This window comes from Drosophila ananassae, chromosome 2R, assembly GCF_017639315.1.
Source record: "Drosophila ananassae strain 14024-0371.13 chromosome 2R, ASM1763931v2, whole genome shotgun sequence".
Lineage (NCBI taxonomy): Eukaryota > Metazoa > Arthropoda > Insecta > Diptera > Drosophilidae > Drosophila > Drosophila ananassae.
In genome coordinates this window covers 9,730,505-9,757,617 of record NC_057928.1, presented here as the reverse complement: position 1 = coordinate 9,757,617, position 27,113 = coordinate 9,730,505, and the positions used below count along the sequence as shown (strand labels likewise).

At 42.5% G+C, this 27,113-nt stretch overlaps 4 protein-coding genes and 1 long non-coding RNA gene across 12 annotated transcripts in view; all 5 read left to right on the top strand.

Moving 5' to 3' along the window:
- Window positions 1–8,435, top strand: part of LOC6493580 (receptor-type guanylate cyclase Gyc76C) — a 33,780-nt gene extending 25,345 nt beyond the window's left edge. For 7 of the 8 annotated variants that reach the window (XM_044714904.1, XM_044714903.1, XM_044714902.1 and 4 more), the window contains 15 exons: window positions 1,299–1,524; window positions 1,737–1,934; window positions 2,080–2,145; window positions 2,563–2,775; window positions 2,846–3,000; window positions 3,063–3,285; window positions 3,345–3,516; window positions 3,576–3,736; window positions 3,873–4,163; window positions 4,229–4,561; window positions 4,621–4,786; window positions 4,846–5,152; window positions 5,216–5,444; window positions 5,507–5,671; window positions 5,732–8,435. In XM_044714904.1, the coding sequence (XP_044570839.1) occupies window positions 1,357–1,524; window positions 1,737–1,934; window positions 2,080–2,145; window positions 2,563–2,775; window positions 2,846–3,000; window positions 3,063–3,285; window positions 3,345–3,516; window positions 3,576–3,736; window positions 3,873–4,163; window positions 4,229–4,561; window positions 4,621–4,786; window positions 4,846–5,152; window positions 5,216–5,444; window positions 5,507–5,671; window positions 5,732–7,447 (4,563 nt within the window). In that variant the 5' untranslated portion in view covers window positions 1,299–1,356 and the 3' untranslated portion in view covers window positions 7,448–8,435. Of the gene's footprint in view, window positions 1–1,298; window positions 1,525–1,736; window positions 1,935–2,079; window positions 2,146–2,562; window positions 2,776–2,845; window positions 3,001–3,062; window positions 3,286–3,344; window positions 3,517–3,575; window positions 3,741–3,872; window positions 4,164–4,228; window positions 4,562–4,620; window positions 4,787–4,845; window positions 5,153–5,215; window positions 5,445–5,506; window positions 5,672–5,731 lie in introns of those variants that run through there. The other variant, XM_014908964.3, reaches the window with a different exon arrangement.
- A 388-nt stretch (window positions 8,436–8,823) lies between these two features.
- LOC6493581 (mucolipin-3) lies at window positions 8,824–13,027 on the top strand. The gene is made up of 3 exons (XM_001958001.4): window positions 8,824–9,279; window positions 10,538–11,388; window positions 11,579–13,027. The coding sequence occupies exons 1-3, from the start codon at window positions 8,899–8,901 to the stop codon at window positions 12,315–12,317; spliced, it is 1,971 nt and encodes a 656-aa protein (XP_001958037.1). The 5' UTR covers window positions 8,824–8,898; the 3' UTR covers window positions 12,318–13,027.
- Window positions 13,028–14,266: 1,239 nt separating this feature from the next.
- Window positions 14,267–15,130, top strand: LOC6493582 (arylalkylamine N-acetyltransferase-like 2). The gene has a single exon (XM_001958002.3). It carries the CDS (start codon window positions 14,364–14,366, stop codon window positions 15,027–15,029), a length of 666 nt encoding a protein of 221 aa, XP_001958038.2. The 5' UTR covers window positions 14,267–14,363; the 3' UTR covers window positions 15,030–15,130.
- Window positions 15,131–16,717: 1,587 nt separating this feature from the next.
- LOC6493583 (chitin deacetylase 1) lies at window positions 16,718–23,879 on the top strand. The gene is made up of 4 exons (XM_001958003.4): window positions 16,718–17,272; window positions 18,465–18,643; window positions 18,759–19,008; window positions 22,486–23,879. Exons 1-4 carry the CDS (start codon window positions 17,218–17,220, stop codon window positions 23,631–23,633), a joined length of 1,632 nt encoding a protein of 543 aa, XP_001958039.1. The 5' UTR covers window positions 16,718–17,217; the 3' UTR covers window positions 23,634–23,879.
- Window positions 19,015–21,077, top strand: LOC116655789. Its single transcript, XR_004310849.1, has 2 exons — window positions 19,015–20,251; window positions 20,302–21,077. It is a non-coding gene; the product is annotated as an uncharacterized LOC116655789 (long non-coding RNA).
- Window positions 23,880–27,113: the final 3,234 nt, after the last annotated feature.

The following is a 27,113-nucleotide window of genomic DNA, read 5'->3' as shown; positions in this document are numbered from 1 at the left end:
AGTATAGCTTATCTTGTAATTCCTGGAATTTAGGGGATTTTTTTAGAGGTTGCTATCTAATGGTTGTGCGAAGAAATTGTTTTTAAATTCTTCAAACTTTTGTTTGACAGAAATGCGAATTGTTAGGTAATTGGTTTTGTTTATAAGACATTTTCCAATTATTATTATCTTTTAATAAATAACTTCACACCTCATTTCGAATGAATCCTTCTCAGAATTTATGTCCCTGATTAAAAAGAGCATAATAATGTTATGAATAAATCAGGATAATGACCAATGTTTTTATACTTTTCCGCCACATGTCCCTTGTTTTTCCCGCCACATCGCTTTCGTAATCCAATCTGGTGGAATGCGCTTTCGCTGAAACAAGCTGGCTGATATTATGAGACTACCAGAAGAGGATGGGTGGCAGGATATGGCGCATGAATGGAAAACAAATGCCAGGAACAAAATAATCAGTGATATCAAGTTAATACCTCAAACGAAATTGCATAATGGCAAAATCAATGCATGCATAATGAATGGCATTGGAAAGGGGGAGGGCACGTGGAGAGAGTCCTGGGAAACAGTGACTCCTAGTCTTGTTGGGCTAGTGATTTGTCCCAAATGGGTTTAAATTAACCTTAAAGACTTTAATTAAAGTGGTGGCCGATGGGGTCACTGATAATGGAGAGAGGATAGCATCATTGGAGCGTTTGACATTTCCTGGCCGGTGGCACCACTTGCAGGGCATCCTATTCCGGAGGCACTTCAAACGCCATTTCAGTCCATATCCTTGGCAACTGGAACTCCCAGTAGTGCTCTTGCTTAATACACAAAAACAGTAAAAAACCAAATTAAAAAACTTTATTTTTTTCCTATTTTATGTAATAGAACCATGGGCAAAAAAGGTAATCTAATTGGAATATTTAAACTCATAACTGGATTGGTTGAAGCCTATGTTTGGCTAATAAAATTAATGAAAATTAATTAAATGCACATCAAACATTTATAAAAAAGGATTATTTTTCTGTGTGTACTTGGTCAACATCTCTGACCCTCTTTCCGCCTCCCAAGTTCATTCATCTGAAGCGTGCCAAGTGCCTGAAATGCGTTCTGGATGCCAGGAATGGCGATGTTTTCTGTTTTCCATTTGTGTTTGCCTTTGTCAAACATGCTCTTTTATTATGCAAAGGGGCTGCTGCCCAGTGTCCTTGGCCATTTCAATGGAATTCGAGGCTAATATACTTTGGACACAGGACTCTAGCTACTAACTACTCCAACTAAAGTATCGTTTTGTCTTTACTCTCTTGTTGCAGTGTGAGAATCTGTTGGGACCCATAGGCGTCGCGCTGAACGGCCCCGGCCTAAGGGGCCATGACGCGTTGGCCCTTTAGTCTCTTACTCTTGCTGTCGGTGGCAGTTCGCGACTGTAGCAATCACCCCACCGTCCTCACCGTCGGCTATCTGACGGCCCTCACTGGCGACCTCAGCATGCGCCAGGGATTGGCCATATCCGGTGCGCTGACTATGGCCCTGGATGAGGTAAGTTCGTCCCATCTTGACATGAATCCTTGCCTGCCAAAGTAGCAGTAGCAATATGTCAAAAGAATTCCGACGAATTTTGATTTAAAATTTAAAGTTTTAGTTCCAAATGTAGCACGTGTCGTATACGTAATTTTCAGACCTTTCATGGCAAGAAGTTAAAGGTGAAAAGACAACACTTCTCTAACCACCTTTTTTCGGTTCCTTGTTAGGTCAACAAAGATCCCAATCTGTTACCAAATGTTACGCTGCAGCTGCGCTGGAATGACACCAAGGGCGAAACGGTACTGGCCACCAAAGCCATCACCGAGATGATTTGCGATGGCGTCGCCACCATTTTCGGACCGGAAGGACCCTGCTATGTGGAGGCCATAGTCTCTCAGAGCCGCAACATTCCAATGATATCCTATGTACGTATTCCGACGTAGTACACCGAGGCATCTGATTTATGACACCTCTCCCACTGCCGCCCACAAAATACCAGCAGCCAATTTAACGCATCGTGTTTTTATATGACTTTAAATTTCTTATTTTTCCCCGTTTTCTCTTTGACAGAAATGTGCAGAGTACCGTGCATCCGCTATACCGACATTCGCCCGGACAGAGCCTCCCGACACGCAGGTGAGTTCAAATAGAGCAACAGGTGGGTGGGTCTGCTTGGGGTGACAGGTGGATGGGTGGAGTTAGGAGCGAGGATTTCCCACATAGGTGCTGCCAAGGGATTTGTGAGCTTTGCGTTGCCATTCTCTCGTTGGCTTTGTCGCTCCATAGGGACAGCTATTTAGCCTTGGATTATCCTTAAACCAGTGCAACAGAAAACAGGATGAACCTGGTAGGAGGGAGCAAAAATTATGTCCGTAAACACTAAACAAGCAGCAGTGGCTTTACTTAGTTTTTTCCAACTTTATAAAAGGGAATAGAATGTGCACTATTTCATTCATAGAAACTTAAACCATTAAGGGAGTTACTTTATCAAAAACAATATTTGTTCGAAAAGTTTTTATTGCTAAATCCTCTGGCTATTTTACTTATTTTTAGGTTGTGAAGTCTTTGTTGGCCCTTTTGCGCTACTATGCCTGGAACAAGTTCTCCATTCTTTATGAGGATGTGTGGGGACCGGTGGCGGATCTGCTCAAGGACCAGGCCACCGAAAGGAACATGACCGTCAACCACCAACTGTCCTTCATCGATAATCGCGCCAAATGCTGTGAGAAGATGCTGAGCTGCTGTCGATCAGGATACTGGTATCAGGTGGGTTTTTCGCTAATAATATATATATTAATTTAGTAATTTATCATTTAAAACTAAACTCTAACTTTAGCTGGTACAAAACACCATGAATCGCACTCGAATCTACGTCTTTCTGGGAGCAGCCAATAGTCTGGTTGACTTTATGAGTTCCATGGAGACGGCTGGCCTATTTACCCGAGGGGAGTACATGGTGATTTTTGTGGATATGATGGTCTATTCCGAGAGGTACTATATATTTTTTTACTTAAACGGATAAGTTACTATAAGTTGATAAATTTACTTCTTAGAGAGGCAGAAAAGTACTTGCGCAAAGTGGATCAAATCGATGTTATGGCCCATTGTCACAGTACGGAGAAGTTCAACCAACTGGCTCGCAGCTTGCTCGTCGTGGCTTCCACTCCGCCCACCAAAGGATATGAGCAGTTCACGGATCAGGTGCAGAATTATAGTGCCAAGCCGCCATTTAATTTCAATATACCCGAGCTGTTTGTGAAAAATAAATTGAGCAAGGTAGGTGCTACTAGAACCCTTACAATTGAATTACTTTATTGTTATATTTTTCTTGTTAGTTTGTTTCGATCTATGCCGCCTATTTGTACGACTCCGTGAAGCTATATGCCTGGGCAGTGGACAAGTTGTTGCGCCAGGAGACGCGTATCCTCACAGATGACGTTATCTTCGAAGTGGCCAGCAATGGAACTCGAGTGATCGACACCATCATCAAAAATCGTACTTATATGAGTGAGTTAAAAGTGCTTTCTTACAAAAATATAAATAATTTCAATTGAAATCCTCAACAGGTGTCACTGGAGCCACTATTAAGATCGATCAGTATGGCGACTCGGAGGGCAACTTTTCGGTTCTGGCCTACAAGCCCCACAAGTGGAACAACTCCAACAATATCCAGTGCAATTACCACATGGTTCCCGTGGCTTACTTCCACCAAGGCGACAATCTTCCAGTGAGTGAGTCGTCTTCTCTTTTTTAGTTTGCCTTTTCTTTTAGTCGGTTTCCGCTTATATTGCTGACCCCGAACGATGTCAGTCTTAACTCATTGCATTTTTGGGAAAATCTCTTTTATTTTTTGGCCTAAATAGGAGTACAAGCTGATCAATGGCTCCATAGACTGGCCCTCGGGCGGAGAGAAGCCCACGGATGAGCCGATGTGCGGATTTGCCAACGAGCTTTGCAAAAAGGACGACACCCACTACACCTCCACGGTGGCAGCCGTCGTTCTAGGGGTCCTGCTCTTCTGCTCCGGAGTGATAACCATGAGCATCTATCGAAAGTGGAAGATAGAGCTGGAAATCGAGGGCTTGCTCTGGAAGATTGATTCAAACGAGATCAAGGGTTACACGGGCAATGACATTGTCTCCTCACCCAGCAAGGTAAGTTTTGAGAGATTTCTTTCATTTATATTCAGAATTAACTTTTTTTTTTGATCCTCCTCTAGGTCAGCTTGATGAGCGCCCAGAGCTATGGCTCCCGCTGGACCAACCAGTTTGTGACCTCCACCGGACAGTTGCGTGGCGCTGTTGTCCGGATTAAGGAGCTCAAGTTCCCGAGGAAGCGGGACATCTCCCGAGAAATCATGAAGGAAATGCGATTGTTGCGGGAACTGCGCCACGATAATATCAACAGTTTCATTGGCGCCTGCGTGGAGCCCACCCGCGTCCTGCTAGTCACCGATTTCTGTGCCAAAGGCAGTCTGTACGACATCATCGAGAACGAGGACATCAAGCTGGATGATCTGTTCATTGCCTCCCTCATCCATGACCTCATCAAGGTGAGTTTGGATTGGTTAGCCTTTAAGGCTACTTTATTTTAATCTTCTATACCTATCAGGGCATGATCTACATCCACAACTCCCAACTGATCTATCATGGCAACCTCAAATCCTCGAATTGTGTGGTCACCTCGCGCTGGATGCTCCAAGTCACCGATTTTGGACTCCATGAGCTGCGACAGTGTGCCGAAAACGAGTCCATTGGGGAGCATCAGCATTACAGAAGTATGTTTTCAGTCTCTGTTGTAAAAAAAAAAAACTAATCCCTAATCTCCAATTACCAGACCAACTGTGGCGTGCTCCGGAACTGCTCCGCAACCACATCCATGGCAGCCAAAAGGGCGATGTCTATGCATTCGCCATCATCATGTACGAGATATTTAGTCGTAAGGGTCCGTTCGGACAAACCAACTTTGAACCAAAGCAGATTGTGGACTTTGTTATGAGAGTGCCCATGGAGGGCGAGGATCCGTTCCGGCCGGAGGTGGAGTCCATCATTGAGGCTGAGTCCTGTCCGGATTATGTGCTGGCCTGCATCAAGGAGTGCTGGGCCGAAGAGCCAGAGGAACGGCCCGACTTTAGTGCCATACGGTAATTGATTCTCTATTAAAAATTAAATATAAAAAATATAAAAATAATTTATTTTATTTATAGCAATCGTTTGAAGAAAATGCGCGGAGGTAAGACCAAAAACATCATGGACCAAATGATGGAGATGATGGAGAAGTATGCCAACAACTTGGAGGACATCGTTACCGAGCGTACTCGCCTCCTGTGCGAGGAGAAGCTGAAGACCGAGGACCTGCTCCACCGCATGCTGCCTCAGTCGGTGGCCGAGAAACTGACCATGGGCCAGGGCGTGGAGCCGGTGTCATATGATTTGGTAGGACTTGTACCTAAAACTTCATATTTCATATAATTTATGGGTGTTTTCGTCCTTTGCAGGTCACTATATACTTTAGCGACATTGTTGGATTCACCGCCATGTCGGCGGAGAGCACACCACTGCAGGTGGTTAACTTTTTGAATGATCTCTACACAGTGTTCGATCGCATCATACGCGGCTATGATGTGTACAAGGTGGAGACCATAGGCGATGCCTACATGGTGGTAAGTACATGGTCCTCCGATGTGCCCTTAACTTGACGCTAATGAGGATCCTCTTCGTAGGTCTCGGGTCTGCCCATTAAGAATGGGGATCGTCATGCGGGCGAGATTGCCTCGATGGCTCTGGAGCTGCTGCAGGCGGTAAAGCAGCACCGCATAGCCCACCGGCCCAAGGAGACCCTGAAGCTGCGGATCGGAATGCACACGGGCCCGGTGGTGGCCGGAGTTGTGGGCCTGACGATGCCCAGGTACTGCCTCTTCGGAGACACCGTCAACACGGCGTCCCGCATGGAGAGCAATGGCGAGGCCCTCAAGATCCACATCTCCAATAAGTGCAAGCTGGCGCTGGACAAGCTGGGCGGCGGCTACATCACTGAGAAACGTGGTCTGGTCAACATGAAGGGCAAGGGCGAGGTCGTCACCTGGTGGCTGACCGGAGCCAATGAGAATGCGATACAGAAGAAGCCGGTGGACATGATGGACATGCCACCGCCGCTGTTCAGTCGCCCCCGGAAGAGTCCCAAGCTGAATCCCGACTCCCGGCAGCCCAGCATCCAGGCCATGCACTTCTGCGGCACCGGATCTCGTCGCCAAAGTAGTGTACCCCGACCGGCGGACGTGGAGTCGACGTACAGTCTCCAGGGATCCGTGCGAGACTCCCCGCGCATGATCAACAAACGGGACAGAGACCGGGATCGTGATCGGGAACGGGAACGACCATCCATTAATGGACACTTTGTGGGCGGAGCACTCCTCGAATCCGCGCAGGCCTCGCTCAGCACGCTGAATCATTCCGAAACAAACGAAACGAACTGTGATATGGACGGAGGAGTGGGATCAGGATCGGGTTCTGGATCTGGATTAGTTCGCCAGCCGAATGCATTGCACAAGCCGCTGGCAATGGTGCGTCCGCACCGAATCATCAGCGCCGCCCAGCTGCCACAGCTGGGGGATCACGAGGACGACTCGGCAGCGGAGATGCTGCTGCGGGAGTCCCGCTCCCTGGATCCCATGCCTCTGCAACACCTGCGCAAGCGTCACGAACGGGTCAAGCTGCCGCCCTCGAAGCTCTCCAAGAACAATTCGCGATCGTTGGACACCGGCGTGTCGCTGATCAGCGGCAACCCCAACGGGGATGTGGGCTCCAGTCAACTGGAGCTGGACGACGAGATGTCCGCGAATCCGGTGGACGCCACCGATGGCTATGACGATGAGTTGGGTCTCCTCATGCGCCGCGATAATGGTCAGCCGCCTACCCTCCGCTATTCGGGCAGTTTCCCCAACGCCCAGATTAGCATTATTCCAGCGGGAGCAGGTGGGGGCAGGAACTGTGGCAAGCACCTGAACAACAACTGCAACGGCGGCATAACTATAGAAGATGACCTGGAATCGCCACTGCTGCAGCGACAGGCCTCCCTCTCCGTTCCGCCCGAGGAGATGATGGCTCACAATAAGCGCTGGCACTCCCTGGAGCACATGGACGGACCCGGCGGTCATGGCGGTAACAGTGTGAGCTATGCGGCCGATATCGACAACCGACAGCCCGGAAACCTGGACTTCCTGGGCGGCGGCACCTCCCACCAGCAGAGATCCCGGGCAGTGGCCGGCGGAGGCAGCAAGCTGACCAACTGGATGTCCAACTTCTTCAAGGGCAACGGCGTGCGCAGCGGCGAGGCTAGGCGAGTGGGTATCCTGCCCAGCGGCGTCCAGGGAGCTCGAACAGGATTCACGGACATGACGGCGGCATCAGGGGCCCGAGATCGCGAGAGTATAGTGTAGAGATTGTAGAGAAATCGCGGAGAAGGAGGATGAGGATGATTGAGCAGAGTAGGATGTAAGGATGCAGGAGCAGGATGAGCTGGTGGAGCTTGTTGAGCTTTGTGGAGAGGTGGAAAAGTTACTCAGGAACCGTGTCGAGCAGGAAACGATCGTCTTTTGGCTTATTTCTTTGTTTTATGTATTGTAGTTTATATCGATCGAACGATTTGTGTGTCTGTGTTGGAAGTAGTCCTCCATTTATAAACCTAACGAAGCCTGTTCAATGAAAAAGAGAAATATATATATTTAATCCCTTTGGAGTCACAGGACTTGTTCTCTAAATGTCTATCTGTATGAAATTCCATTGCAATCCTGTGGTCCTAGGGCAGGATGATAATGAGCAGAATACATAGAATATATTTGATAACTCTACATACATACATATTAGAGAAGCCGAAAAAAACCGTCTAGTCACAAGGTCTTCAGACTAGTTATTGTTTTATATAAAATATATACACCACACACACACACAACCACACATCTAAATGTACGTTTGTAAATGTAACACACACACATACACACAACCACACACATATTTATACGAGGATGAGAATCAAAAACAAATATTTTATGTAAATCTAATCAAAACAAAACCATTTTATGCTTTCTAAACACGATGTGCTGCTGCAAACAAATTATGCTTAAAACAACAACTAGTTAATTTATATATTTGAACGAAAACAAAAAACAGAAAATGTGCGGAAAATTTGATGTATCAATGTGTTTTTCTAGTATGTAATTAAGTGCGTGTGATTGTACGTAATGTTTAAGTCCCTACAACTAAAAACATACTTTTAATTAATTAATTATGAACGAGAATTGTGAGCAGAGAAGTGCGAGAAAAGCGCCCGATGCGTGGTGTTTTAGCTGTATGTATGTATGTATATTTTTAAAAGAAAATTTGTTAAATTTGCCATATATAAATACAAACAAGAAACTATTCAAAATACTCGTGTTACTTGTATTTTTTATTCTATTAATTAGAATGTGTGGTTTAATTACTCCCCGTCTGTCTATTTCTACGAAAACTGTCCAGCTTTATTCAATTCAAAAGCTCAAACATTTTAAATGTTCGCGCCCTTGCGCGACTTATCTGTTATCGATTTCGTGTGTTGCAAAACGCTGCTGCCTTATCAGATATCGATTCGTAGTCAGCTGTTTGTCAGCCCTGGTCGCAATAACAAAGCTATTTCTTCGCGTATCTTGGCCACCAATTTAATTTTCATTTAGTTAGCTAGAGTCGCGCATTTGACCGAGAGTGCATTTTTATTTTGTTCCCATACCCCGTTTGCTTGTTGCCCCTGTGTAGATTTTCTTTTGCATGTTTCGCGGGACAGGGCAAAAGATAGTTTGCACGGAGAACAACCAAGCAAGACTTCCCGACCTTCGCGACGAAAGGGGAGCTCATTGAAATGCAGAACTACGGCTCCGGAGCAGCAGCGGCGGCATCGCCTCCACCAGCAGCGGCTCCGACCGTCAAACGCCGTACGGACAGCTACGAAGCAGCCCAGCACCACCCACAGTCGCCGGAGAGCGAGGACGACTATGTGAACACCCGCGTCTTGCGTCGACAGGCTCAGCTGCAGTCCACTCCGGTGGTGCCAGGGGTACCCCTGCAAACCGCCCAATCTGTCGAGGGTCATGTGGAGGTTCCAGAGTTTGCAGAACCAGCCGGATCATCCGCCACATCGTACCAGGAGGAGCGAATGCGTAGGAAGCTGCAGTTCTACTTCATGAATCCCATCGAGAAATGGCAGGCCAAGCGAAAGTTTCCCTACAAGTTCGTCGTCCAGGTGAGTTGGGCTGGATATTAATGTATTTTGTATATTTTAGGCGGGACTTCAATTAATTGTTTACTTTTCCTCTCAATTAAGTGTGGGAGGTGGGAAAATCTAGCCTCTGCTGGTCGCCTTCATCGCAAACTTTCCTACAATGTACATACATATGTTACTTAATGGTTAAGTTTCGGATATAATTTAGCATCTGTGCGTCGCGCCAGTTAATTGACTCGTCGCGGGATTCTGGTTCCGAGGTGTGGGGAATCAGGGGCGGACAATGCGGATGACACATCTTGTCGCTGGCTAAACACTTGTCTCCACAGACGCGTTTATTCAACCTTTGCGTTTATTCAACCTTTGCCAAGCTGAGAGATGAGAAAGTGCCTAAATGGCCTTAACATAATATTGTATAAAGTGACTTAAGACTACTATTACTTTCTATAGACCTTAAATACTTTGCAATTGTTTTGTATTTTAACAAATGGCTCAATTGTTACATGTTTTTAAGTGTAGTCTTCGAGTACTTTGTTACCTTTATCGAATGAAATGGCATTCTACCTGTTGACATATAAGTTGTTTGCTTAGTTGTTTAAAATGTAAAGAAAACCAAACCGTTCCACTTGAGAAATAGGCAAAACTTTTCATTAGTTGGCTTGCAGTGGTTAAGCCTCCGATTCTTATCTAGACCTGGAAACGCGCTTATCTATAAGGTCTACCTAAAGTTAGCCATACTACGTAATTTACTGGAGGAAATTTCATTATTTTATGGCCAGACACGGCGTGTACGCGTACTCGTACTTTTTTAAAAGTTATTCAACTGTGCGATAAATGCGGAGGGGGATTTTTTGAATGATTAATTAAGAATAGAGGGATTTTTTAAGTAAATAAAACTGAACAAAATTTTCTACCAGCTATAACTGGAAGAAAAATTGCAAAGGAAATTATAGACAATAAATAAAATCTGACGCAAGTCGCCCTGGTAAAATATTTATTTATTTTAGATAAGATTTTTGGATCAGTGGGCCTCTCCCACCTAGGAGGTGATTCAGAAGAAACTGGGAAGAGATAAGAAGTATCACCATTGCTGGCAATTAACAATGTCTAAAGGGAAATAGGAGATTTTTATCTTATGTATATATTTGAATAAATATTGCTGGTGGTCCATATTCTTACATATAATTTGTGGGAGTGTTGCAATTGTAATCATAGCATAAGAATATGCATAGCTTCAGCATAATTAGTAAACTATAATTTAGAATCATTTAATTTATAGATCGTTAAAATCTTCCTGGTGACGATGCAACTGTGCCTTTTTGCCCACTCGCGGTATAACCATATTAACTACACGGGTGATAACCGCTTTGCCTTCTCGCACCTGTTCCTCCGCAACTGGGACTCCTCGAGGGAGGTGGAGAGCTATCCGCCGGCAGTCGGTCCCTTTGCCCTCTACCTTAAATCGGAATTCTTCGACACCGTTCAGTATGCTGTAAACGGTTATGCGAACGTAAGCCGATCGATCGGGCCGTATGACTATCCCACCCCAAATAATACGATGCCGCCGCTGAAGCTCTGCCTGCAGAATTACCGCGAGGGCACCATATTTGGTTTCAACGAGTCCTACATCTTCGATCCCCACATCGATGAGGTGTGCGAGGCTCTGCCCCCGAACGTGACCACCATCGGGGTGGAGAACTATCTCCGACAGCGCGGTGTGGAGGTTAACTTTGCATCGCTCGTCTCTGCGCAGCTAACGTTTAAAATCAAGACTGTGAACTTCAAGGCCAATGGTGGTCCTCTATCCGCTCCCGATTGTTTCAGATTCGACATCTCCATTCTGTTCAACAATCGGGATCATGACGGACAAATGCTACTGTCACTGGATGCGGAGGCCACACGATTGAAGTGCCACGGAGCGACTGACTTCATTTCGGAGGCAAACTTTGATGCCATGCTACGAAGTGTCCTCAACATCTTCGTCCTGTTAACCTGCGCCCTGTCCTTTGCCCTTTGCACCCGTGCCCTGTGGAGAGCCTACTTGCTGAGATGCACGACGGTTAACTTCTTCCGGTCGCACTTTGGAAAGGAACTGAGTTTCGACGGCCGATTGGAGTTTGTCAATTTTTGGTGAGTTTTGAACCTTGAGGGGTAACATTCCAGTAAAAAAACTGTAAAGCTATTAAAAATGACTAACTACAAATTCTAATAGTTAGTTTGGAAAGATTATTAATATGTAATATTATTTTACTCTGTAATACAAAATAATATGCTAATATCCTAAATTTCGAAAAAGTTTACTAAATATTCGTACTTTCAGGTACATTATGATCATTTTCAATGATATACTGCTGATTATTGGATCCGCTCTGAAAGAGCAAATCGAGGGCAGGTACATGGTGGTGGACCAATGGGATACCTGCTCTCTCTTCCTTGGCATCGGAAATCTTCTCGTCTGGTTTGGAGTTCTTCGATATCTTGGATTCTTCAAAACGTACAACGTGGTTATACTGACACTGAAGAAGGCGGCACCAAAGATTCTGCGATTCCTCATTGCTGCCCTCTTGATCTACGCCGGATTCGTTTTCTGTGGCTGGCTGATCCTTGGACCCTACCACATGAAGTTTCGCTCCTTGGCCACCACATCGGAGTGTCTGTTTGCCCTGATCAACGGTGACGATATGTTCGCCACGTTCGCCACTCTGTCGAGCAAGGCTACGTGGCTGTGGTGGTTCTGCCAGATCTACTTGTACTCGTTCATATCGCTGTACATATATGTGGTTTTGTCGCTATTCATTGCGGTCATCATGGATGCCTATGACACGATCAAAGCATATTACAAGGACGGCTTCCCAACTACCGATCTCAAGGCATTTGTCGGCACCCGCACTGCAGAGGACATTAGCTCCGGAGTGTTTATGAACGACCTGGACGACTTCGATCAGACAAACTTCGTGGACGTGGTGAAGAGTCTCTGTTGCTGTGGAAGCTGCCGGCGTGACCAGGAGCCTACACAGGCCAATAGCGGCTACACCAGCCTGTCAAGTATTATGAAGTAACTGGGTGCGCCATTTAGATAGTCACAGGGCTTCTGTTTGTTTTGTTTTGTCAGCTTTATGTGTGTAGTCGAACTTATTGTTAGCTTTTTGTATTAATTTTTGTTTTGTTTGCCAAAGCACTTGAACCGAGATAAGCGCAATCGCAATGTATGTACGTATCTACGTTACTTTCTAAGCCCAGCCCCTCCGGTCACAAATATTCTGAAGGTACTGTTTTGTCAACTAGTGCTTCTGCAATTTTGTGACTCATTTAAATCTTATTTTCTATTAAGCAACCAAAGTTTAATGATTTCCACCAATCGTAATGAAAACCCTTGAAATTCCATGAAACCTAAAAATAATTGCATACTAAGCAAACAATGCTGTGCACCGCAAAACCACAAATAGTCTTTGCGACGAATGATATTGAGTGTGTGATATAATTTGAAAACGGAATCAGAGAACAATAGATATTTATAATTGATGGGAGCCATTTTCTGCCAACGGTAGCCAAATGGGTTTGATCAAGATCTTCCATGAGAACAAATGCATCCGAAACGAGTTTACGTACAAATATCAAAATACGAGTCACGCAGAGAAATTTGTATAACAGAATACAAAAAGCCTTAGTTAAGTATACATTAGGTAAATTTATTTTATGTTTACAATGTAAAAATTGTATGAATCACCAAAAAAATTGAGAACCCAATAAAATGTTTATAGAAAGACAATAACATTTTCCTTTGTTGTTGTTACCTAATAGAGAATGAAGAGAAAAAGATGACTAATTTTCAATATTTGCTGAAAATATGGGAAGAATTTGGCCATTTGATTTTGAAAAAAATTAAAAGAAAAATCGATGTCTAGGTTTTGATGCAGGTTAATAGAAGATCTTTTTACAAATCGTTTAAGGTATGCCGCTTCGGAATCGGATGATTATTGGCAAAGTTATGGCCTTCACCGGGGGCCATAATGGGCTCCCCATGCATTTTTAAAATTCAGCAAGGGGTACCATCAAAAAAATTTGAAAAAAAATTAAAAAAAATTGATTTCCTGGTTTTGAAGCAGGTTTATAGAGGATCTTTCTACAAATCGTTTAAGGTATGCCGCTTCTGAATCGGATGATTATTGGCAAAGTTATGGCCTTCACCGGGGGCCATAATGGGCTCCCCATGCATTTTTAAAATTCTGCAAGGGATACCATCAAAAAATTTTGAAAACAAACAAAAAAAAATTGATGTCCAGTTTTTGATGCAGGTTTATAAAGGATCTTTCTACAAATCGTTAAAGGTATGCCGCTTCGGAATCGGGTCATTATTGGCAAAGCTATGGCCTTCACTGGGGGCCATAATGGGGTCCCTATGCATTTTTCAAATTCTTCAATGGGTACCATCAGAAAATTTTGAAAAAAATTAAAAGAAAAATCGGTGTCCAGTTTTTGATGCAGGTTTATAGACGATCTTTCTATAAATCGTTTAAGGTATGCCGCTTCGGAATCGGATCATTATTGGCAAAGTTATAGCTTTAATGGGATACCTTCTCAAGGATAGATTACTTCACTTCCATGCATTTTTAACATATTTTGCTGGGAATGCTCCAGAAAGACTGCCGAAGATTCTTTAAACAATGTTTTTATAATAACATTAATACCTCTTGAAAGAGTATATTGGCAGCATGTATTTGCGATTGGAAATGTATTTGCTTTGTGAAGAATTGTTGTTGGTTCAAGAGGTTATCTTTCAAAAACTTTGTGGATTTCATTGGATTTATGTATGGTTACCTATACATAGACGTTAGAAAGGAGAGCTTTTTATTTTGTTTAATTAAAAAAGAAATTGCTTTAAAGTTATATTTAACTTGTTTTGTTTTTTTTTGCAAACAAGGAAAATAAAATTATTTTAGTGTTTTATTATCTTTTTCTCATTATCAAGCGTCCATGATAAGGGTTTATAAAAGCTGTACGACAAGTTTGGGGTTCATTTTTAGATTAAACCTTAGGGTGAGCAGTCGTTTTCTGGTGTGAGTTTGGGGCGAGTTTCCGCAGTCGATCAAAGTTCAAAGTTCAAGATGACAACAAACACCAAGGATGGCATTACCATACGCCCCATGACTGAGGATGACCTGGACACGGTGTCTGATTTCGTGGTTAATAACTTTTTGGTCGATGAACCTTTAACCGGCACTATTGATTGGACTAAATATCCCACGGTGAAAGATAAGATGGATGAGAAGCATCGAGCAATGAGACAGCAGGGTCTTTCTCTGACGGCCGTCGATGATAATAAGAATGGAGAAATTGTGGGCTTCTGTTTGGCGGTATCCCAGACCCAGGAAGATTTAGAGTCAAAACTTCCCGTCATTGAGAGATCACCCCCAGAAATTGCTGCCATTTTGAAATTGGGTGATTACATGCAAAGGAAAGTCGATATATTTAAACTTTACGGTGTTGATAAGGTTCTATACTCTCATATGACTTTCGTGAAACCGGGAATGCGAGGCAAACAAGTTGGAAGCCGGTTGGCCCAAACTCTGATTCAACTTGGCCGTACCCAGGGCTTTAAAGTGATGACTGCCATGTGTTCGAGCTTCTTCTCCGGAAATCAAAAGGAGGCCCTTGGAATGAAGATCGTCTTCCAACAACCCTATGCGGAGTACAAAGATGATGAGGGAAAAGTGATATTTTCCCCACCTGCCCCACACACCAGAGCCCGAATGTTGGCGATGGAACTGTGATAATAATAAACTTCATATTCTTTTAAGGAAAGATTGCATTATTATAAAACAATACAATTTTTTGAGCTTGTTGAAATGCAATAAATTCTTAAAAGCAATAATTGTTGCATACTTTTTTGGATTCTTAAAAATGCCAAGATGAAAGTACCTTTAAGAGTTATTACTATTTTTCTTCTATTATGTTTAGGATTATGTTTAAAAATCAATGTCTTTATACGTGTGGATAAATAATTGCAAAGTGTAAAGGATAAACATCTTTCAACTCCCATTATAATTGCAGTTACAGAAGGCCATAAATACTGATATAAAAACCAAAGTAGTTTATCAACTTGCTGGTGGGTAATTTTTGAGGTTTTTAGTTGGAAACTCATTGAAGATTTAGCAAGAATTCGCCAAAAACGAGATGATCACAGTATGAAATGAAAAACTGGTTCTTCCATTGACGTAAATTTCATCGTCTTAGGAGGTGCGATGCGTATGCGTTGAAGCGGAAACTGTTCGAGCCAAAAAACTTATTTACTTAATCTTAATTGGAAATTCAAGCCCCCCCGAGACCCCAGAGCCTCGATCAGCCAGCCTTACTCCTCTATGCAAATGTCAAGAGTGGCAAAAATAGACAATGACAATTCAAAAAGGTCTCTCGTCGAACGGCAAAACACTTTGGCACACTTTAAAGTCGGAGCCACCACCAGCCAACAGCTAGTTTAAAAAAAATGTATAGGAGAAACCAAAAAAAAAAACGTTCAAGTTGGCGGCAGTTCGTCACGCCTTAAGACGCCTCTCTGTCAGTTCAGTTAGCAGTCATCGGGCCACGATGTATCACACTGTGGGCCATAAATGGCTTTAATTTGGCTTTAAAACGATCAAGGTCGTGGCGAGATGGAAAAAATAAGCGATTTTAAATTGGAACGACCAGACGTCGGAGGGGCGCTACTTAGCCATCAAAATGAAATAAAATTGGAAAGATTTATCTTTCTTCTGAAGGTTTATGGGCTATGGGACAAGCCCATAACAGATTCCCTAAGATTTCAAAAATGTCATTTATTGCTCATACGCCCTGTTGTATCATAATGAATGATTAGTTTTAATTTGTACTTTTATGCTTGGAAAATATGTATATTAAGCTACTAATATATATTTTTAGTTTAAAACACAAATATAGTACTATCCTACACTCTATTATCATAGAGTACCTGCACATCAATCATACGCACCGTTGCCTTTTACTGCCAAACAGTTCACCAAACACTCTGAAGATTCTCAAATAAAAAGGAGACTAAAAAAATTAGTAAAATGCGCAAATGTGCGGGTATTAAAATTAATGTATTTTTTATGCCTTAGTGACTTAGTGTGGGCACTCCCAGACAAAGTGTTGGGCTGACACACATCCGAGAGAAGAGGGCCGGGCCTGGGCCTAGGATGTGGGTGACGATGGCAGTCTAGAGACGGAGCAGACCTTCTGAAATCTGCCAGCAGAGCCAAGATGGTTGCACCGCTAGCTATGGCCAAGAATGCCATTTGCATAATGGCCAAGTCAGCAGCCAACTGCGCTCCCTCCAACTTCTCACTTGCAATCCACACACACAGTGTTTTAACTGCCTTTTTTGTTTGGGGCGACTGGGGCGTCTACTCACCTCGGAGTGTGAGTCCGTTTTGCATATAAAAGAGTGCTCGCATACGTGCCGCACTTCTCTCTTCTTTTTGGCCACGAACCGAACGTCACGATTCGAGCCAAAAACCCAAAAGCCAAAGACCAGAGACTTGTGCAACACAAAGAGATACGCACACATACAGAGACCCTCGAAAGCCGGGCTTGGCAGTGAAGCTTTCGTGTGGATCGCATCTGGGATTACCCCTGTTTGAGCCATCCGACATCGGATCGGAGCTGAAGGAAAGCTCGTCCAAAACCCACCACAGAGGAACGCCGTGTAATAAAAGAAGCAAATTTGACTTCGTCTGGGGCTTTGGTGTCAGAGAGGGGTTCGAGAAATTGTGCGCGGCATCGTAGCAAACAGTGTAAATGGAGCTTTGATAGCGATCGGAAGGACAAAACTTGCTCTCCGTCGTCCAACTCCAAACAAGTGTTTTTCAATTAAGTGTTTGATTTGAACTTCTTAATATTAAAAAAAAAGGAAACACATATTTGAGTTCGAAAGTTAAATAGAAAAAACTGTGAAGATATCTTGAGATGGCAAAACTGTTTGTGGTTTTTGCCGTTTTGGCTTTGGCGGCCATTAACGAAGGTAAGGTCTCTTCTCTACTACCCATTGAAACACACATATTTTATACCCCTCCTAGTCATAAGTTTTAATTATTGAACTGCAATTTGCATTCCGCTGGCGGAAGTTGTCAAGACATCAATTAAAACTGCTCGACTGACTCGGCCTTCAGACTAAAAAACTCGAAAACTCAAAAACCATACAAGGTAACTGAGAAAATGAGATAAAAAAAAGACAAAGAGGAAAATCAAAAAAATTGAAATTGAAAAGCTACGACGGCAGATGTGAATGCGTTAACCTTGATTATGCGTAAGAAAAAAAGGACGATCCGGACAGGTCACAATCGGCCAGCTGCAACTAGTTTAGTGAAACAACTTTCATTTTTTAGTAGCTGGCTTTAAAGGGAGAATTACTGTAGATACGCGTAGCACCTTGAGCGAGCGCCCAGTAGGTTGACATTTGAGCGCACCGTGAATGCAGTTCTCTGACCAGATACCACTTGACTTTGACAGGCCATCGATCATGATTAAAGCCGAAACATAAATACTGGCCTGTTGTGGTCTTGGCTGTCAATTAACAGTTATGCAAATGCGGCAACTCCCTCGGCATGAAAACTGAAATGGAAATTGAAATTGAAATCGAATTCAGACAGACAGATACGTGGACATCGATGTTAGATTATCTTATTTCATATTGCTCATTTCTTGTTACCAACTGCCTTGTTACCAACCGCCTTGTCCCGACGAGATGCAAAATGTCAAAGTTATAGCGCAGCCGCAACGAGTTTCTAACGTTTTTTTTTTTGTTTTTGGCAACCGACATTATAACATATGTATATGAATTTTTGAATTTCTGCGGTACTCGCTCGGTTCTCTCTGGTGACATCGTATTTCATAATGCCAAACGTGTTTTTTTCGGCCAATCCAGCAACACTCCAGCAACCAGCCCGACCGCATGCCAAGCCATCGATTTATATATAGGTGTAGTCTCTCAACTATATAATACAGATATACAGAAATATATATACAAATATATCCGCGGAACGATCTGTGTTTTTGTAACAGGAAGTGCCAGCCATGGCGACATGGACCCAACCCACATTTGCCATAGAAATTCTTCCGGTTTAGCAACTTTGCACCAACCGCCAAACCAACTTGCAACAATTTCGCTAAAGCAATTTTCCCCATTCCTTTCCGTTTTTCGTTGCCATTTGCAGCCAGTGCCAGCGACAGCGATCCGCTGCTCAGATTCAGAAGACAGGCCACCACCGAGGAGGCCAAGAAGGAGGAGTCCTTCGAGAAGGAGCTCTGCAAGGACAAGGATGCCGGCGAGTGGTTCCGTTTGGTGGCCGGCGAGGGCGATAACTGCCGTGATGTGATCCAGTGTACCTCATCGGTGGGTTTCACTTTTATTTCCAAACAAATTATTTATTTCTATTTGTAGAAAACAGTTTTTATTTTACTATATTCACACCTTAATTGTAATATTTTATTTTTTCTTAATATTATAGGGCCTGCAAGCCATTCGTTGTCCTGCCGGTCTGTACTTCGATATTGAGAAGCAGACTTGCGATTGGAAGGAGTCGGTGAAGAACTGCAAGTCCAAGAACAAGGAGCGTCGTGTGAAGCCTCTGCTCCACACGGACGAGCCCCTCTGCCAGGATGGCTTCCTTGCCTGCGGTGATGGTAACTGCATTGAGCGAGGACTCTTCTGCAACGGCGACAAGGATTGTTCCGATGGTTCCGATGAGAACACCTGTGGTAAGTGGATATTTCTTACTATATATTTAATTTGATAAGACTAAGAGTAAAATCAGTGACTTGACTATTAATTTATCAACCAGCAATTAAAAAGAAGTGTAGAAATAAATTAGTGATCTGGAGTTTTGCAATTATCATTCACACTATATATTATTGATACTAATTACGTAAAAGTGATCATGAGAGTGATGAATGCCATTAATATTTGCCAATTCATGCCGCAACCCAAATTCAAATCAATTTTATTCAAAAAAGTGTGTAAACGAATGATCTCTGCCATCCCAAGGATCAATCCATTTGGCATTACCACAAATAATTGATCAGAAACAGTGGGATTATGCGGCGAACCAAACATCAAACACCAAACACGAGACAAAAATAAACACATTGATCACTCGTTGAGCCTTTTGTGGAGCACTTTTTCTATTAAATTTGACATTTGACAACAATGATTCACAGTGATTCAGCACGAATTGGGCTTTCGAGACTCTATAAACAAAAAAGAGCCGCCAAATGTTGCATATAGGATTGGCTTTCCCAAAGCCTCGGGTCCAAGTGTTATTACTCCATCAGCTGAAACCTTAAGACTTTGAGTATCTCACAACATGGTGCACAGTAATAAAATATTAGGGATTTATAAAATATGTTATCCATTAAATAATTACCTAGTTTTTGTTGGAAAGTACAAGCAATTTTAGTCACTTTTGAATTACTTTTTTAAACCTCATTTTTAACCTTTAACTGGGTTTATTTTTAAATATTTTGTATGACTTTTTTTTGAGGGTATGCCCCAAAACCTCTGGCACTGTTTATCTTTTTGGCCAGGCGCCAAGTCAAATTTCTTTCAGTTATTCCAATCGCAGAGTCAGTCGCACCTTAAAACCGGTTGACGGCATTTAAAACATTACCTCAGTAATACTCCAAACTCCAGTCTCGAAATGACTCTGACAACTCTCTGGCATACAAGTGTCTGTTTTGGTGGGGGGCTTGGAGATTCCAATTCCAATGACGCCTACGTGCAACGGTTTTGGAATCTAAAATCTTGTTGCACAGATCTTACAGGGCGACCGGTTTCGTAAAGCCCTTTCGTAGCACCCGACTCAGATCGGAGGAGGCTCAGATCTCGAATGGAAATCGTCTTTCGGGTGGAAATGTCAAGTGTGAAATGGAAACAAAATGTCAGACACAAAGACTCTGTAACCTCATAGACTATAGACAGTAACAAAATGCAGAAATAAAGCATGTATGAAAAAAATGAAAATATTAAATCATTAATTAACAACATCGCAACAGCTAATAGGTAACCTTGGACTTAATAGAAATCAAATCGAAGCAAAACAAAACTCCCATGGAGAGGCAGAGCCCGTTCGATTCATGTGTAAATTAGCCTTACATAAGCGGCTTAAAAGACCGATTTGTTGTTATTGTATACCTATATGGCTTTGTGTATTTTTAGCAATTGCAGAAAGCCGCAAAAAAATGAGAGTCAAAAGCAAAGGCAAAATAAACACCATTATAAACAGCAGCAAGCTACAAAATAAATAATAACAACAAAAGATCGGAACAGCAGCCGGCGTAAAGAGCGCAACTAATTTATAATAATACTAATAGCACAATGCACAAATATAGTAATAATTTAGTGGCAATTGCCCAAGAGGATAGTTGCCTTAACGAGCTGATTAAATGCCAAATCAAGCCATCAAGACCTTTTCTGAGACCTCGCTTCTGTTAGATTGGCGATTAGAGTTACGATTGCCAATCGCACTCTTTGAATGCAAAAAATTTGCACTTCTGTGCAGCCCGTGGCGTCGCCGACTTTTCGAAATGCTCAGCCAAGCATTAATTTCTATATATAATTTATAAACAATTGAATAACACCAGCGATCCAAGTTTAGTTCACTTCACCGCCTCAGGGCATAATAAGGAAGCTCACGTCTCCGGGAGCCCCAAAAAACGAAATAAATGGCAGGCACTTTAAAGAAACGATTAAATGGTCATACATCATAGTTTTTTAACGCCAACGACAATGTAATGAGAGTAAAGTGCTTCCAAAATTGGGTGAAAATAAAGGGGAGTTATTTGTGCAAGAGTTGTAAAAAAAAATGAGTCTTGTTTGCGAAATTTAGGGAGTTATTTTTGTGGCTTTCTGTACTTGTTAGGCAACTGCCTAATAAATCTTAAAGTTATTTTTTAATTATTTGTTTTTGTTTTGATCAATTTTGCTTTTAGAGAACTGCCTAATTGGTTCTTAGAAAAACACATAAACATCTCTTAACGAAAACAAAATTCCCCGCCATTATTTAGTCATCACCTCCAGTCCACATCCTCTTCACTAATAATACCGCCAATAAGCCAGCTTACATATCTCATGGTATCTCAACCATTCCCCCAAACCCCAATAATATCTGCAAAAAGATAAAAAAAAACTGAAAAAAGGAGAAAATGAATAAAAGAAATAAAGGCAGAGCCCTCGAATGTAAGGAAAAAAGAGTCAATAATGCCAGGGAATCCGGTGAGGAGTGAATACCGATTGCTGAACCGGTCCGGGATGACATAACACTTGGCTTTAGCGAAAGATTATTGGCCAATGGTGGAGTGACGAGGGCACGGGAGGGCGGAAGAGTAGATGGGGGAGAAAGGGTCCAGTGACAGGCGGAGACAACGCACAAAAAGGTCAATACAAAAGCCGGCACTGGATGACCTACAAAACAAGAGTCGAAAAATAAGTATTTTGGCCTTTGCATGCCGCACGACGCCTGCCATTTCACTTTTGGCCAAAAACGCTAAAAACCAAATGCCAAATGAGACAGCGGCCGGCAATAATTACGGCAAATTTGTTTGAAAACTTTCGCAAGTAATTCGATTTGGCCGACAAGTGCAAGGCTTACCAATTGCGTTGGCCGGAATGCTAAGCAAACATCATTTGCATACCGCCTGGCCGATAAATGAATGGCCAACACGTGGTATGTGTGATGTGGTATGGCTGGCTAATAAGTGAACGCTCCCTGCATTTCAAAGCAGTCTTGTTTGATTAACCACACTTGAAAATTGCTCAAAATCCAAATCCAAAGCCAACACAATCATCAATTCATACAAATCAAAATAATAATAACGAATGAAAAATCGGTATATAAAACACAAAACACAAAAAAAAAAACTAACTTGAAGACTGTGTAGACATTTTCCATTCACTTTGCGTTTCGGTTTTCCCACCTCTCTTGATTGCTTTTCCAGGCCGTATCGGTTCATTGAACCAACTTCCAAATAACCCCTTCCAATCCCAATCCCCTTCTTTTGGCCACCACAGAGTCCCCCCCAGTACAGTTAGCTAATTGTTTAAATATTTCGTTTTTTATGACAAGTTGAGTGAACTTTAAGCCGGCTGACTCGTATGCCGACAGAATAGTAATTTATAAACAATAAACATAAATCTTAAATAATCTTAAATCTTAAATCTTTTATTTTCTTCCTCCTCAGATATCGATAACGATCCCAACCGCGCCCCACCTTGCGATCCCACCGTGTGCGTCCTCCCCGACTGTTTCTGCTCGGAGGATGGAACCGCCATTCCCGGGGATCTGCCCGCCAAGGATGTGCCCATGATGATCACCATCACCTTCGACGACGCCATCAACAACAACAACATCGAGCTCTACAAGGAGATCTTCAAGAACCGCAAGAACCCCAACGGCTGCGACATCAAGGCCACGTACTTCGTCTCCCACAAGTACACCAACTACTCCGCCGTCCAGGAGACAGCCCGCAAGGGACACGAGATCGCCGTGCACTCCATCACCCACAACGATGAGGAGCGCTTCTGGTCGAACGCCACCGTCGATGACTGGGCCAAGGAGATGGCCGGCATGAGGATCATTATTGAGAAGTACGCCAACATTACGGATAATTCGGTGGTGGGAGTGCGTGCCCCGTACCTGCGTGTCGGTGGCAACAACCAGTTCACCATGATGGAGGAGCAGGCCTTCCTGTACGACTCCACCATCACGGCGCCCCTGTCGAATCCCCCACTATGGCCCTACACCATGTACTTCCGCATGCCCCACCGCTGCCACGGCAACCTGCAGAGCTGCCCCACCCGTTCCCACGCCGTCTGGGAGATGGTCATGAACGAGCTGGATCGTCGTGAGGATCCCGCCAACGACGAGTACCTGCCTGGCTGCGCCATGGTGGACTCCTGCTCGAACATCCTGACCGGAGATCAGTTCTACAACTTCCTGAACCACAACTTCGATCGCCACTACGATCAGAACCGTGCTCCCCTGGGTCTGTACTTCCATGCCGCCTGGCTGAAGAACAACCCCGAGTTCCTCGACGCCTTCCTGTACTGGATCGATGAGATCCTGGCCAACCACAACGACGTGTACTTCGTGACCATGACTCAGGTGATCCAGTGGATGCAGAACCCACGCACCATCAGCGAGGTCAAGAACTTCGAGCCCTGGAGGGAGAAGTGCGTGGTCGAGGGCAAGCCCGCCTGCTGGGTGCCCAACACCTGCAAGCTCACCTCCAAGGAGGTTCCCGGGGAGACCATCAACCTGCAGACCTGCGTCCGATGCCCCAACAACTACCCATGGGTGAACGATCCCACTGGCGATGGTTTCTTCTAAGTCAGCGGTTAATCCTTAAAAATAAAGCCTCCTCCCTGCCCCAAAAAAAACTATCCCCTTCCGCACCCTTAAACCAAAACCCACTCAAAAAAAAACCCTCAACACAACACTTGATCGATCGATTACCATCGACTATTTGAATTTCCTGCAAGACTTTTTTATATATTTTTTATATGGACTGACTCCGAGAAGCGAGCAAGTCTTTGCTGTGTTACGGTTATGTTATCACGATTTCAACGAGGAAACTATCAGAAACAAATACTCTATGAAAAGAAGAAAAATCTTTGAAAACTGCAAGCCCCAACATCCGAACTTGTGTTTACACTCTTTTTTGTAGTTTTACGTTAATTTGTATGTGTATATTTAAATGATAAAAAACAAAGAAAAACAAAAATAAAACGAAAAAACCACAAAAATTTGAAAACAAAAAAAAATTACAAAAAAAATCATTATGGTTTTCTTAATTTAAAATCTTTTGTTCCAGCCAAATGCACCAGAAAGCCTAGAAAATGATCCCCAGCTAGCAACAGAAACAAAAATATGATTTCCAATGAAATAAAGCCACAAAAAATGGATATACGAGAGACCAATTTGTATGCTATCTACCCACTGACTTACTAACCAGTTTTCGGTATTATCCGACAGGAAAAAAAGACAAGACACCGAAATTTGAATAACAATAACGCGTTTTTGGTGTTCAGTTTCGATTTCAGTTGAAGTCGCCCCCCCCTATTCCGACACACGAATGTGCATTTCATATGTAAATTTTTGGACTATGCCGAGACAGGTTTACGACTTTTGGGCATTTTGGGCACCTAACACCGATAGCTCCAAAGTGTCGATCGATCCGGTCTAGAATTAGATATATTAGTCTATATTATACAGACATAAAGTATAAAAAGCATCGAGATTTGCTAATTTGTATGCGCACAAATCAATGCATAGGGAGATTTCGTTATGGAGATGGTAAAACTGGTTCTTTTGGGCTTGGTTTTCTACTCAAAGCCGAATCGTTTCAGTTTTTTTTTAAGTCTTGGGTTTTGGTTTCAAAGCTTGAGAGTCTGTGGACCGACCGGACCCGGGGGCGCTCTTTGCGCAATAATCCCAAACAAATCGAAAAGCTGCTAATTAATTTTAAGCATTGCAAATTTTTAGAGTCTGGAAATCCCGTATGCCGTATGGCCCATATGAATACATATAATATTTATATGCTTTACACATTTTGCAGCACAAAATAAATAAATACGGATTTGTTGTATCATTTTTTTGTATTTGGTACGAATTCGACGCATAAATAAGTTTTATCACCAATCAAGGTAAGCGGCTCTCGGAGCCTCCGAAAAAGTGGCCCAAAAAACGAGTTCCCTACAACTCATATGTGTGTGCTTGGGACTGGGAGTGTGTGTGCGAGTGTAACTTGAGCAAACTTTTACTTTTGCCAAGCTGAGGTAAGTGAACTAGTTGCAAAGTGGGCGATTTGCATAAATTGCACACGAGACGACAAACCCGCAGGTAGGCTGGCCCGCACAGTGGGAAGAAACCTCTAGGAATGTCATTAATTAAAAGGTGTGAACATAATAATAAGTAATAAGTGAAGGTGGTAGAAATATCTCTAAAGTGAATACGTTTCAGTACTTAAGTACGTTTTTCCGGAAGGTAATTAGATTGGAGAGAGGTTTTTAAAACAAACTAATTTGATGTTTAATAATATTTCAAATATAAATTGGATCAATCATAAACTTCCACGATTGCTTTTCTTTTTGTTTAAAACCTTAAAGAATTGCCAAATTTTCTTGTAGTATACCAGTTTTATATAAATTGGCATTATTTTCTAAAGGTTCAATAAACTTGTTCCTCTAGAAAACTATTTAACGGATTATTCAACTTTTTATTAATTTTTAATACGAATTTGTATTAAGAAACATATAATATAATTAACTACTCGTGTTGCATCCAAATTAAGAAATGTTTGTATATATTCCTTTTTTTTTGTCTTCCCAGAATATTTCATAAAAAATTTGTCACTTTGGCAATTATGCATGAAATTAAACTTTCGAAATCCTGTTTAAACACTCCGCCAATTGATAATCACACTTAAATATAGAGTAACATAAATGAGGAGAACCGGTTTCATTCAGAATAGAATGAGATCTCGTAGAACTGGACAATTAATTATTTCATCCAATTAAAATACTGCATATTCTCTGGTTTGATTGTTGAAATTTGAATTCCCTGCTCATATTATCTAGCCTGCGATAAATATTTACATATTTTTTCTTAATGGGCATTGGGCATTTTCCATATTTTCTTTTATCTGGCAGATTGAGGCCCACTGTTTTTGAAAAAGTTGAATAGTTGACGCCCCAACTAGTCAACCGTATATTTAATTCTCGAATATGCTTCCTTGTTCTGAGATTCGCCAACTTATATCATTAAAATATGTAAGAGATTGCCAATTCGATGACGTCAATACGGCAAGGTGATCCGAACAGCTTCCAGGTGTGTGATAAGTGGTTGGATTTGTTGCAGCTGTCAGGTGATCAGCAGAAGACATTGCGAATTTTTGACAGGCCATTTGTGAAAAGTTCAAGACGCACATTCCCCGGGCCAAACATACAATAATTGCATAATAATGAAGATAGCAAACATTCGAAAATGAAATTAAAAAGCAGATCGCAGCCGATGATGAGTTTTTCAAATGGAAATGAAAATTGAAAGTCAAAGGCAAACACTCTCTCAAACACATTCAGTTTCCATATAAACTGAAGACTCAAAACTGAAGACTCAACACTGAAGACAAACTAAAAAGAAAGTCCGCTATTTGCTTCAGGGGCCTTCGATGCCTTCGGCTCGCCATAAATTAAACGCTCCCCCCCTTTGGGATCTGAACGGACGGATCGGAACGGAACGGAACGGATCGTATCGTATTGGATCGGATGGAAGCTGATGATGATATGGTAGGAGCGGTAGGAGGGTGGAGCGCTGTTATGCAACTTCAGCTCGTGTTTTACACTTTTTTTTGTATTTAGTTTTATGGTTATGCATTTCTTTTACAGCTTACAGGCTCATCTTCAACTTCAACTTCGACTTTGGCTTCGGTTTATTGTCTTGACCATCATTTCCTTCATTAACAATTCCGTTTTGTACGGTTTTCTCGAAAAAGCCAATTTCTCTTTTCCTAATTAACTCTTGTTCTTCTTTCTGTTTGATTTTTAAATATTAATATAATGAAAATATAATCTAGAACTTTTGGAAATCTCATACAGAAGCTGTCGTTCGAAGCACACATTTTTAAAACCCCTTCATATTTTTAAAGGGCTCAAAATATTACCAAACTGTCAACAAAAATTAAAGTTTTATTAATGATTATAATAACTTATAATCGTTAACCTTATATTTTTAAAGCCCATCTGTCTGTGAATATTTATTTAAAATTCGGTGTCCACTTAAGGCTTGATTGGCATGTAAAATATATAAGCG

Excerpts from the sequence above, each read along its gene's own strand:
- LOC6493583 (XM_001958003.4), top strand. The coding sequence starts at position 17,218 with ATGGCAAAACTGTTTGTGGTTTTTGCCGTTTTGGCTTTGGCGGCCATT. Across the intron at positions 17,273-18,464 it reads TTTGGCGGCCATTAACGAAG|CCAGTGCCAGCGACAGCGAT; the intron begins GTAAGGTCTCTT and ends TGCCATTTGCAG. Across the intron at positions 18,644-18,758 it reads TGATCCAGTGTACCTCATCG|GGCCTGCAAGCCATTCGTTG; the intron begins GTGGGTTTCACT and ends TTAATATTATAG.
- LOC6493582 (XM_001958002.3), top strand. The coding sequence starts at position 14,364 with ATGACAACAAACACCAAGGATGGCATTACCATACGCCCCATGACTGAG.
- LOC6493581 (XM_001958001.4), top strand. The coding sequence starts at position 8,899 with ATGCAGAACTACGGCTCCGGAGCAGCAGCGGCGGCATCGCCTCCACCA. Across the intron at positions 9,280-10,537 it reads CCTACAAGTTCGTCGTCCAG|ATCGTTAAAATCTTCCTGGT; the intron begins GTGAGTTGGGCT and ends TTTAATTTATAG. Across the intron at positions 11,389-11,578 it reads TTGGAGTTTGTCAATTTTTG|GTACATTATGATCATTTTCA; the intron begins GTGAGTTTTGAA and ends TCGTACTTTCAG.